Source organism: Haliotis rufescens, unplaced genomic scaffold (genome assembly GCF_023055435.1).
Source record: "Haliotis rufescens isolate VD_foot unplaced genomic scaffold, xgHalRufe1.0.p SCAF_3, whole genome shotgun sequence".
Taxonomy (NCBI): Eukaryota; Metazoa; Mollusca; class Gastropoda; order Lepetellida; family Haliotidae; genus Haliotis; species Haliotis rufescens.
In genome coordinates this window covers 27,362,107-27,374,781 of record NW_025964001.1, presented here as the reverse complement: position 1 = coordinate 27,374,781, position 12,675 = coordinate 27,362,107, and the positions used below count along the sequence as shown (strand labels likewise).

The window sequence follows — 12,675 nt, the reverse complement described above, 5'->3', positions numbered from 1 at the left end:
ATGATTGATAGAGGAACTGTGGCTGTCTGTAAGGAGACAATTAGAACTGAGCTGCATGCAATAGGTTGGGAGAAAAGTTGAGGAATTCCATCACCGATCATGAAACCTGAACAAAACGAGCGAAGGTTGAACTGGTGCTTAGAGCATAGAAATTTTAACAGATGAAAGTTCTGTGTGGCTTTTTCCTAATACACTAAAATTCTGGACCAAACAAACTGAAAAACCTTTGTATCTGCGCCCAAAGTACAGTCCAAAATTTCACGTGTGGGGTGGCATATCTGTGTTAGGGGCAACGCTCCTGTGTGTATTTGAAGGGAATATGATCAGTGAGCAGTACACAGATATTCCCGAGGGACATTTACTTCCATCTGCTCAAGTATTCTATGGAAATTCTTGGATTTTCCAGCAAGACAACGACCCAAAACATCGTTCAAAGCATTCTCAGGCCTGGTTTCGGACCCAAAATATGACATTATTAGATAGGCCAAGCTACAGCCCTGACCTCAATCCAATAGAAAATGTTTGGGGGCTTATGAAGGAAAGTGTCAATAAAAATAATCTGACAAATATTGCTGAAATGAAAGAAGAGGTGGTCCGATATTGGGACAGCATGAACCACGACTTTCTAACTTCTTTGATCAGTAGTATGCCCTGCCGCCTTGAAGCCTGCATTGCTGACCATGGTGACTTGACGAATACTTAGTGTTCACCTGTCTTTGAAGCTGGAGTTATGTTGTACTAATATTGTCATACTGTACAATGTTAACTGTCAATACTAATCTTAACATAATATCCATTCAACACAAACACACAAAAGAACAATTCTCACACAGCAGTTCTTACCCTGTTATCTTCCCTCTGAACCCTCGGAACGATTTTGTCACTTGTTGAGGTTTCTGAGGAATGTCTCCATCAACCTCATCATAGTCTTCATCAGGATTCTCATCATCAGCTAGCTCATCCTGCACAAGTTGCAAGTGACAAGGAATCAGGAAACAGCTTGATAAAAACACATTGCCTCAGAAAATTTCTCCAAGATATTATTCTTCATGAATTACCTGCCTCATAACATTCTTAGGAAAATGATCAGTCAATAGTCTAAAATATTGGCCAATCTTAAGCCCGACTACATGAGTGTTGTAGATCTCGAGCTTCAAACAGATGTTATACAAAGAGAACGCAAGATCAACATCAAACAGATTGAGTAGTCAAACCTTATCAACCAATCTTAAACCTGACTAAATGAGTTTTGTAGATCTTGAGCTTCATACAGATGTTTTACAAAGAGAACGCAAGATCAACATCGAACAGATTGAGTAGTCAAACCTTATCAACCAATCTTAAACATGACTAAATAAGTTTTGTAGATCTTGAGCTTCATACAGATGTTATACAAATGGCATGTAAGATCTCCATCAAACAGATTGAGTATCTACTGGAATATTTGTAGTCATACCTTATCACTGTCCATTTGAGCCTCATTGTCGGAGAGCAAGGTGAAGGACGTATTACTCTCCTCATCTTCCTCCAGCTTCCTCTTGCGTCCCTGAGACTTGCCCTGAGTGGCCCTGAAGTACATGGTCAGTTTGCTAACAAATGTTATGCCATGATCTTATTGTTTGTTTGTTTTGTAACGCATCACTCAGCAACATTCAGGCTGTATGTCAGCGTCTGTAGTGAGTGAGTATGGTTTTATGTCGCTTTAGCAATATTCCAGCAATATCATGGCAGGGGACACCAGAAATGGGCTTCACACATTGTACCCATGTCGGGGATTGAACTCGAGCGTAAGCTTTACCCACTAGGCTACCCGACCGCCCTTCAGCGTCTGTAAATAATCAAGTCTGGACCAGACAATCCTGAGATTGATATTGTCCGCAACGGTCCATGTCACTGGGGTACAAGGAAACGCTATGAACCAAGTCATTGAGTCAGATGACCTGATCCATTTGGCCGCCTCTTGCAGCCAGCAGAGGTTGCTTAGGACCAATTCTAACCCTGAATCCCATGGGTATGTGATGCCTTGAGAGTGAGTTGGGTCTAACGCATCTTTAACAGTATTGACGTGTCTGCTTAATGTGAGATACATCAATGAACTACAAGAGTATCTTGTGTCAGATTCCAGAATCCCCAACATCCTCTCTATCTGACACTGAACAAATATGTGAGGGAACTAAATTACTGACAATGATGCATCAGTAGTCTGCTGTAATCTATCATGAAACAAGGGCAAAAGTGAGCATGGCTCACTAATACCCCCGACCCACCTAGTGTGTCAGTAGTTTCAATTTATATAATGTATAGGGTTAAGGTTTGAAAAATTCATAAAAAAATGGAAAATTAATAAAAACAATTTTTTTCTTTTGACTGTACTAAGTTTGAGATGAATCCACTGAATAGTTTAAGAGAAATCGCGCTGACAAAGTTTTCTGACGGACGGAACCTTGGTTTAACTATATACCCCCGACCTTTTCGTGATGAAGTAATTTTCCACACCTATGTGTATCCCCGTGTTATGGATTTTTGGACAGTTGTAGTTTTCTCTCTAATCACATGAACAACAGTAAAACATCTCATTCGCTCATAAAAGGCGACTTTCTCTGAATAGCAAGCCATCATCTGAGTATTTACAATTTCTGTGTGATGTTATAGCGAGAGCAATTGCATTAAACATGGCCGTCAGAAAACGTATATCGGAAACCTATGAACCGACAATACTTTCTAAGAAGTGTTACTCACTCTCCTGGGAACATCCCTGAACACAGACCCAGCAACTCATCCATGCCACCTTGTGTTGCATCAGCGGCAGAATCTGCGTTGTTGCCAAACAGCTGCTTGCACGACGACTTCTTACTGTCATCTTGACTTTCTGGAAGATCAAGATTGAATATGATGTCAAATGGATATGTAAATATTGTTAAAAAAAAAAAAATGGGTGTTTTTAAAGCACAAAAACATCAGTAATCCATGAAGAGACATGGGGTTATGTTACTCAAGCACTCATTTGGCCAAAGTTGCATACATGGCCCTTGTGTCTTGAAAATTAAAGTGAGTGAGTGAGTATGGTTTTACGCCGCTTTTGGCAATATTCCAGCAATATCACGGCGGGGGACACCAGAAATGGGCTTCACACTTTGTACCCATGTCGGGAATCGAACCCGGGTCTTCGGCGTGACGAGCGAACGCTTTAACCACTAGGCTACCCGACCGCCCCCTTGAAAATTAAATGGATTTCCCAGCATCTATCATCCACATCTACTGTGAACAGATTTATGTACTTGTATCCCCGAGGCCACTAAACATGCTAAACGGATCAGGTGACTTGGTGGATTGCATGTCATCAATTCCCAATTGGATCGATGCTCATGATGTCCATGATTGTCTGACCCACACTTGATTATTTACAGACCAGCCATACAGCTGGAATAATGCTCAGTATGGTGTTAAACAACACCCACCCACACCTAATCATTAAAGCTGAAGATTGTTAAAGTAACCCTCATCGCTATGGACAGCATACGTCAGCAAGTATATAAGAAACATTTCTACTGAAGTACCAAGTAAAGTGTCACACCCTGTCGTAAAGTGTCACACCCTGTCGTTCACACAGAATGTTGATTGCAATCAGAAAGAAAAACATTTTAAAACAGGCCTCAAAGTAGCCAATTTGACCTAAATTTCAATTTGTCTACTGTCTAAATTCAGACGTAGCCAAATGATTACTTTGAAAAATATCTTGTGGCAACTAAATTCTATTGCTTTGTATTTGAAGACACAAAAATAAATAACAGCTGATTGTGGAAAACATGTCTGCTCATAATTGTACTCTCATATAATACCTCCTATAGTCAACAATGAACAGAAATACATATATATTGATGTACAGTAATTAGAATTTTATTTCAGTTGACAGTGCTCATTGGATAGACTAGTGTTATGACTTGTACATATTATAATAGTTATTTGATAAAAGATGTTTTCATATGCTTTTGGCTACCTACAATCATGACAATATTGGCTTGACTTCTTGATTTTACCACTGTCAACCTGAAAAAAGAATTCTTGAAGCCATACGGCTACTTTGTAAAAAGCAACTTCGTAATATATACAAATAATTCGGGAGAGTTGGCAGTTATGTGTGAAGTGCAGTGTTTAACAACAAATACACAGCAGGACCAGAAACTTACCTACAAACTGGCCAGAGCACAGGCCCATGAATTCGGCCATGTTGTCCTGGGTGCTAGATATGTCTTTCAGCCCGAGAGAGGCTTGTGATGGCTTCTTGGTGGTGGACTTCACTTTGAAGAACCTAGAAGATGACGAACATGTGAGGACTCTCCAACTAATTCTTATACCTGAATGAGGTTTGATTTGTTTGTTTGCTTGTTGTTTAACGCCTCACTCAGTAATATTCCAGCTATATCACGGCAGTCTGTAAATAATTGAGTCTGGACCAGACAATCCAGTGCATCAATCAAAGGAATTGGGATACAATGACATGCATCAACCAAGTCAGCGAGTCTGACCACCCGATCCCGTTAGTCGCTTCTTACGAGAGCACAGTCGCCTTTTACGGCAAGCATGGGATGCTGAAGATCTTAACCTGGATCTTCAAAGGCCACTGAATGAGGAATGGAGTGAATAGATGAGGTGTGTGACGTGTGCTGTACACAGGACGATGTGGCATATAATGACTTCATTGTAACATTTCTGGCCTACCCATCAGCATCCAACATCTGAGACTGCGAGTCTTCTATGAGGAAGTTGAGGCCCTGGGATGGCTGGACATCACTGGCGGGGTACATGGAGGAGGTGAAGGGCTCTGCTGCAGTGCCGTACAGATCCTGGGAGTCCTCGATAGGAAGCGACAGGCTCGACGTCTTCTTGGGCTTCTGGAGAGGTGGATTAGTCAAATAGTTTGTATTAGGAATCAGCTATAGAAACTAACAGTTTTAGTCCACTGGTCCTTATGATAACATATGGCAAAACCCTTAAAAAGGACATTTTTTTCACTAGTCCTTATGTTACCTTTACTATTTGTCAGTTTGGCAAGGACTAAAGGACTATTGCCAATTTCAAATGCTGGGTATGCAATTATAGACCACCAACTTTATACATTGTGATACGTTTCTGCTTCATAAAGAGGTCATGTATGGACAGCAAACAGTACATTATTCATAAATAATTGAGTCTGGACCAGACAATCCAGTGATTGACATCATGAGCATCTATCCACCCAATTGGGATATGATGACATGCAACTAAGTCAGCAAGCCTGACCAGCTGATCCTATAAGTTGCCTCTTACGACAAGCTTAGTCACCTGAAGACCTATTCCACCCCGTATCTTCACGGGTCTTATTCATGAGAATGTCTGACACTGAAATATCACCTTTTTTCAGTCAGTGAAGCCAGACTGCTACTCACCTGTGTTTGTGTGGCTGTCAGGTGTTTTGTGAGGGGGGACATGAGGTCGTCGTCTTCTTCCAAATTGTCCTTTGGAGATACCCCTTCTGTTGGAATCTTGAAACTGGCTGGAAAGAAAAGTCAATATAGAGAGTGAGTGAGTTGGGTTTAACGCCGCTTTGAACAATATTTCAGTCATATCACAGCATGTCAGCTTAATGTGGGAGGAAAGCTCAAAGTGATGCAGGTCTTAGACGTTTACCACTTTGGTGAAACCCATGTGAAGGGGTATGGTGCCGACACACCTAGAAACAAAATAAAGTTGAAATAAAAACACTTTTGAACTAATTTCTTGTGTGAGTCAGATTGATTATAAATTCATTCCTATGGCGACTTTAATCAACTAGGTGTTTGCAAGTACTTGCAAAAACAGAAGGAGACAATTCACCACCATTTCCTTAAAGCTCCCAAAACATTTCTTTCAGACCTTGACCTTAAACATGACCACTATCACCAAGTCTCTGGATTCTACACGTAAAAATGTAACAGTAACTGGCAATGACTGACAACCATCACAATTACATAGATGACCTTGACCTTAACTTGACCAAACCCTTTTCAAAGCAGGGCTCCATCCCAGAGAAAGTATATATGGGTACCAAGTCTAATGACAAATGCATAAAATTTTAACCACAAATCTTTTCGTGAGTTTGTTCTATCTTGTGACCTTGACCTTTTCATATGCACACAATTGTGTGACCTTGACCTTTTCAAATGTACCAAAAGAATTAATGCCCTTTGGCCATTTGGAAGTATTCAGGGGAAGAATAATACCTAACACAGGCTTTGAAATTCGGGTTTTTAAAGACTAATTCACAAGTCCTAAGAGTTTGTGGCTAGTCCTGCTTGAAAGAGACAAAAATGTTTTCTATGTTTACAGTTATTCAGCTCGAATTTGTAGCAAAATTGAAGCATTGAGAACTGGTTCAAAATTAGAGCCCTCAAAGTTACTAGATGGCAGTGATATCAATAATCTTTGTGTAGTTAACATGAGAAACATCCCCTGCAGCAGCGGAGACAGCAGTGAAATTCCACCCAAACCTTAAAGCTATCCTGTTTACCTTTGCTTGGTTCCTGTCTGGTGGCCTGGGCAGGAGGCAGGTTGCTCTCCTCGTCATCACTGATGGTCAGCTGGCGCACGTGTTTCCGCTTCTTCTTGGAGCTGGACCGCACATCTGACACAATGACACACATGATAATGCCACAGTAATTGTACCTTTCATCATGTTCATATTACCTGGGATTTATCTTTGGCAGACGAATGGGGAAAAAACTTAATTTTTATAACAATTGGGATTTTCTAAAAATCCTTGTTTTCTTTAATTCAGGAGTATTGTCATATTTCATTCAATGCAAACATATGAAACTAAACATTAAACTTAAAAAGCCTCTTCTTGTTTATTGGTCCTGTGACATGAAAGTCACCTCTACAAATCAATAACATTTGTTATTACAATAAAAAACATGACTTGGCAGTTTTACTGACATTTGCTTCAGATCTGGGGCCAAATGGGTAGGTCCAAATAAATCTCAGATATATCGACAACATAACACACATTTGGTACACCTTTCACCCATAGTGCTCAAATACTGACTATTTGGCATGAGCCAAACCCTAAACTCCCAAAACCTTGACTTCAACTCCAACATATTTTGAAGTTATCAAAAACGTATTTTTCTGAAAATCCTCATCAAGATCAAACTTTGCACTGCTTCTCTCTAATTAGTATGTAAAGTGTCCCTTACATTTGTTAAAGGTTGCACACAAAAACGTCCTGTAAATAATCAAGACTGGACCAGACATTCCAGTGATTGATATTGTGAACAGTGATCCATGTCTTTAGGGTACGAGGACACACAACTAAGACAGGATCCTGACCACCCGATCCATTAACTTGCCTCTTACGACTAGAACAGACAGGGAACCAATTCCAACTCGGAGGCCCCACAGGGAAAAACAATCTGTCTGGTCTTACTCTGTGAAAGATTCTCAAGGTCATCGTCTGCATCGTCATCAGATGTGTCCAGCTTTAGTTTCATGGTGTCTCCCTCCTCCTCTTCACTATCTTCAATGTCATCATCGTCATCAGCACGCCCGGCATTGACGTCCTTGTCAGGGTTGTAGTCGTCATCATCTTCCTCTGCCTCCCCGTCCAAGAAAGGGTTTGCCTGCCACAACGCATAAGACAGTTAAAACACAGTAAAACTCATTCTAATCATGTGAAACTGGGGTTGTCATTTTTGGCCCTTGCCAAGCAGCAAAGGATGATAGTCTGCTATTGTACAATCAACCAAGTCACCGAGCCTGCCCAACCAATCCATTTGGTCGCCTCTTACGACCAGCATAGATTGCTGGAGTCCTATTATAACCCAGAATACCCATGAGAATCCGAGTTTTGCCAGTGTTTGCTCATAATGATAATTAATCATGATCATGATCCTGTTCCCAAATAGTCTCGGGTTCTGGTGCAGTTGAGCTGGTCACAAGGGCAACTAAACAGTATGGGTGAAATGATACAGCAAGGTCATGATAGGATACGTATCACGATACATAGGTCATGATGGGATATGTATCGCGATACGCATATTTACGTCGAATCGCATGGAAACTTGACAATAAAAAAAAAATATAAAATACTTCAGAGTAAGTTCAAAAGGAAAAGCTAGCTGTAGACACATGTTCTTCGTGGCTATTTTTAGTAGTGAACTTGAAACGCTAATTACAATGCATTTTGCGATATCTGACTGACACAAATGTCAGGAATCATTAAACAAGTAGTTAGTAATTTATTTCAGTGTATCGTCTTGTATCGATAAAGAAAGAAATGTATCGTTTTGGCTTATGAAAACCAATGACTTAACCCTAATAAAAAGTAGATGGATAGGTTCAGCTCTTCGGACTTGTGGTTATGAAACAACTTGTCCGTCTGTATTGTTACTAGTCTCGGACTAATGGCCCTCATTAACAACTTTTACCTTTCAATACCAGAAATCTGCGCTCAACTGAGGGAGCATGTGTGGCTTCTGACTCCCTCAAAACTTGGCAAATTAGCTGGCAATATGAATGTCTCCAGTAACCGATCCTTGGTTAAACATTGAAATCATTTCAATATTTTTAAAGATCCAGAATCCAAAACATAATGGTGGACAGTGGGTTGTACCACTGACCAGTTGAATAAAGTCCTGTTACTGTATCGTACCTCTCTTTCTTCAACTTCCTCCTCTTCCTCAAATTCTTCCTCCCCAAACTCGGCATCAAACTGATCATCCTCAATGTCAGTGTCCGACTTCTCCGACATCTCATCAGCGTTGTCCAGGATTCTCTCCTCCTCCGTGTCAGTGCCGCCCTCGAAACCCTCCTCATTCTCCAGTGCATAGATTTCCTGCCGCTTCTGGCGGGACTCCTCGCGCTTCACCTTCATTTTGTTCTGAAGTTGCTCTTTCAGGGCCAGTAGCTTGGCTCCTTCAAACACAAAAAAAATAAGAAATTAATGTGAGATTAGAAATGAGTGAGTTTTAGCAATATCACTGCTGGTGACACCAGAAATATTTTTCACAAATTGCATACTTGATGGGAATCAAACCTGGGCCTTCAATGTGATGAGCAAAGACCTGAACCACTTGACTACCCCCCAACCCCCCCCGAAAGGAGGGATAAAAATGGGTTTTTCAGATTAAAAACGATGTTTTATTGGTCTGTTTTCAGTCGTACAATTGGGTATCTCATACCTCTAGTCGCACGTTAAAAGGAAGCTAGAAGCTGGAATGTAAACAATAAACTTGTTTCCGTCCGGTTGCGCATGCACCTCCCGATGACATGCCACAAATCTCGAAGAATAAGCCATCAAGCAGGACTGGACTGGATTACTTCCCAGTGGGGATGGCTGGGTGGGAACGTACGACTGAAAACAGACCAATAAAACATCGTTTTTAATCTGAAAAACCCATGTTTTAGTCTGTTTTCAGTCATACAATTGGGTAGAATTCGACGGAACACTGGAAGGAGGGTCTGGAAAGTAATCCGGAAGTGACCTCTTGCACGTCGAATGTACCAAGTTCCTCACACCCGTAGTGACAATAGAACATTCGACCAGATGCACGGACGAGACAAATTGTTTATCACGAACGCACAACATGGTTAATGCTCATCGACACACAACTAATTATCGATGCGACAGGACAACTGCACGCGTCAGTTGAACGGCGATCGAAGTGGTCGACGTATAGTTTAGTTACAGAGCAACTCGCAGTATACAAGGTAACTAAACAGCATCTTTAATGCTCTTCGACCCACAAGTAAGTATCGATGCGACAAGGCAGCTGCACACGACAGTTGAATTGCAATCGAAGTGTGGACGGCATATAATTTAGTTTCAGAACGACTCGTCGTATCCAAGGAAACTAAAACTGCATGTTTAATGCTCTTCGACCCACAAGTAAGTATCGATGCGACAGGACAACTGCACACGTCAGTTGAGGTGCGATCGAAACGTGGTCGGCTTATAATGTAGTTACAGAACGACTCGTCGTAGGCAAGGTAACTAAAACAGCATGTTTAATGCTCTTCGCCACACTACTAATTATCGATGCGACAGGACAACTGCACGCGTCAGTTGAACGGCGATCGAAGTGGTCGACGTATAGTTTAGTTACAGAGCAACTCGCAGTATACAAGGTAACTAAACAGCATCTTTAATGCTCTTCGACCCACAAGTAAGTATCGATGCGACAAGGCAACTGCACACGACAGTTGAATTGCAATCGAAGTGTGGACGGCATATAATTTAGTTTCAGAACGACTCGTCGTATCCAAGGTAACTAAAACTGCATGTTTAATGCTCTTCAACCCACAAGTAAGTATCGAAGCGACAGGACAACTGCACACGACAGTTGAATAGCGATCGAAGTGTGGACGGTATATAAAGTGGTTCAGAACGACTCGTCGTATCCAAGGTAACGAAAAATAGCATGGTTAAGGCTCTTCGACACACAACAAATTATCGATGCGACATGACAACTGCACACGTCAGATGAATTGCGATCGAAGTGTGGTTGGCGCATAATTTAGTTACAGAGCAACTCGCAGTATACAAGGTAACTAAAACAGCATGTTTAATGCTCTTCGACCCACAAGTAACTATCGAAGCGACAGGACAACTGCACACGACAGTTGAATTGCGATCGAAGTGTGGACGGTATATAAAGTGGTTCAGAACGACTCGTCGTATCCAAGGTAACGAAAAATAGCATGGTTAATGCTCTTCGACACACAACAAATTATCGATGCGACATGACAACTGCACACGACAGATGAAATGCGATCGAAGTGTGGTCGGCGCATAATTTAGTTACAGAGCAACTCGCAGTATACAAGGTAACTAAAAAATACGAGCAGTACTTCTAGTCGGAGACAATGTCGAAGGCGACCTGATCGAGAGGCTCGTAAGTCTAACTAGACAGGTAGCGCAGAACGATATCGAGGTCCCAGGCCGGCAGGCGGAATTAATGTGACTCATCTTCAACCATGAAGGCACGTAGAATTTTCTGCAATTCCGGTATTTTAGTGAGCCTGTCGCCCGTAGGAGACGGCTCGTCTAGGTAGAAGGTGACCCTGATCGCCTGCCGACGGAGCCATTCTACGACCGTCTTCATGATCCGTGTGATGAAGTCTTCCCCCTACCGGCAGCTCGTCTAAAGGTAGTAGGCTCCGACGACGGTGACGGCGGGGAAAAGGGACCTCATTACCTCCCCCGCCGGCTCGCTGTCGACAGCATAGCAAGCGGTGGTAGCTGGAGACGAACAGCAGTGTCCATGGAACCCCAATGCCTGTCTACTACAAGAATCTTGGAGGGCGCAGGTTTCTTGAAGAGTAGCCCCCAATCCAAGTCCCTACTCATGGGTGACGAAAACGGCATGCCATAGATCGGGTAACGCGATCGAACAGGTGGTTTGCTGAAACTCTGCCCCGGCAGAGCAGAGGCAAGTTCTGGTCCATATCGTGAACCATGGCTCTGAAGACATTGGGAGGAGAAGACTGAAGAGACTGCGGCGTATCTCCAACCTTTAAGCCAGCACACGTCGGTTTGTCATCATCTTTTGATAACTCAGGCAGAAAAGTGAGATAGCCAAGCCATAGCCAGGCTGTCGTCACAATCCATCGTCGACGTCGATTGTGTAGATGTAGATGAAGGTACTGGTGTATTGGTCGATGGTCCATGGACCTCTGACGTAGTCGAATCCTTCTTGGTCGACGCCCTGGAGGTGAGTACCGCCGTCGTGATCTGGGCTATCAAAGCTGGGGCGATATGAAAGTGAGACGAGGGTGTCGATCGGTCATTATCTCTACGACACTGTCGTCACAATCCATCGTCGACATCGATTGTGTAGGCGTAGATGAAGGAACCGGTGTACAGGACGATTGTCCATGGACCTCCGACGTAGACGAACCCTTCTCGGTCGACGCCGTCAAGGCGAGTACCGCCGCCGTCATCTGGCCTATCAAAGCCGGGTCGATATGAAAGTGAGACGAGGGTCACGATCGATCATTATCTCTACGACGGTGTCGTCACAATCCATCGTCGACGTCGATTGTGTAGGCGTAGATGAAGGAACCGGTGTACAGGACGATGGTCCATGGACCTCCGACGTAGACGAACCCTTCTCGGTCGACGCCGTCAAGGCGAGTACCGCCGCCGTCATCTGGCCTATCAAAGCCGGGTCGATATGAAAGTGAGACGAGGGTCACGATCGATCATTATCTCTACGACGCTGATCTCCCAAAAACTCCCTTCGAAGGCGTCGCACGTCCCCGTGGGGGCGAGGGCTACGATCTCTAACTGTAGAAGTACTACGATCCCCATCGTAGTTATCGTCCGAATCGAACTCCCGACGACCTCGAAGGCGACGAACGTCCTCGTGTCGTTTACTGTCACTCGACGAGGCCCTCGACCTGTCGTCCCGTGAACGGGAACGACTTCTAGAGAGGGATCTGTGTTCACTGTCGACCCGCACGACGTTCCTATCGTCGTTGGTAGGACGAGAGACGGACCGACTGGGGACTGTAGTCCCCTCGTGGTCCTCGTCACCACCCGGTCCCGTCGTAACGGGGGTGGCTGAGTGACGCTCTCGATCAACCGATTGACGAAGATCAGTCGTGCGGGTAGTATCATCAGCAGGCGGGTCCCGTGTCTTGTCAAAAAACATAAGTTGA

At 43.2% G+C, this 12,675-nt stretch overlaps 1 protein-coding gene across 1 annotated transcript in view; it reads right to left on the bottom strand.

The window, feature by feature from the left end:
• The window catches only part of LOC124146263 (claspin-like), a 36,855-nt gene that overhangs the window by 5,770 nt on the left and 18,410 nt on the right, over positions 1–12,675 (bottom strand). The window contains exons 15-23 of the mRNA XM_048403968.1: positions 8,666–8,928; positions 7,442–7,634; positions 6,527–6,640; positions 5,427–5,533; positions 4,720–4,892; positions 4,188–4,309; positions 2,740–2,869; positions 1,457–1,568; positions 844–962 (exon numbers count right to left, since the gene is read on the bottom strand). Of these exons, the coding sequence (XP_048259925.1) occupies positions 844–962; positions 1,457–1,568; positions 2,740–2,869; positions 4,188–4,309; positions 4,720–4,892; positions 5,427–5,533; positions 6,527–6,640; positions 7,442–7,634; positions 8,666–8,928 (1,333 nt within the window). The remainder of the gene's footprint in view (positions 1–843; positions 963–1,456; positions 1,569–2,739; positions 2,870–4,187; positions 4,310–4,719; positions 4,893–5,426; positions 5,534–6,526; positions 6,641–7,441; positions 7,635–8,665; positions 8,929–12,675) is intronic.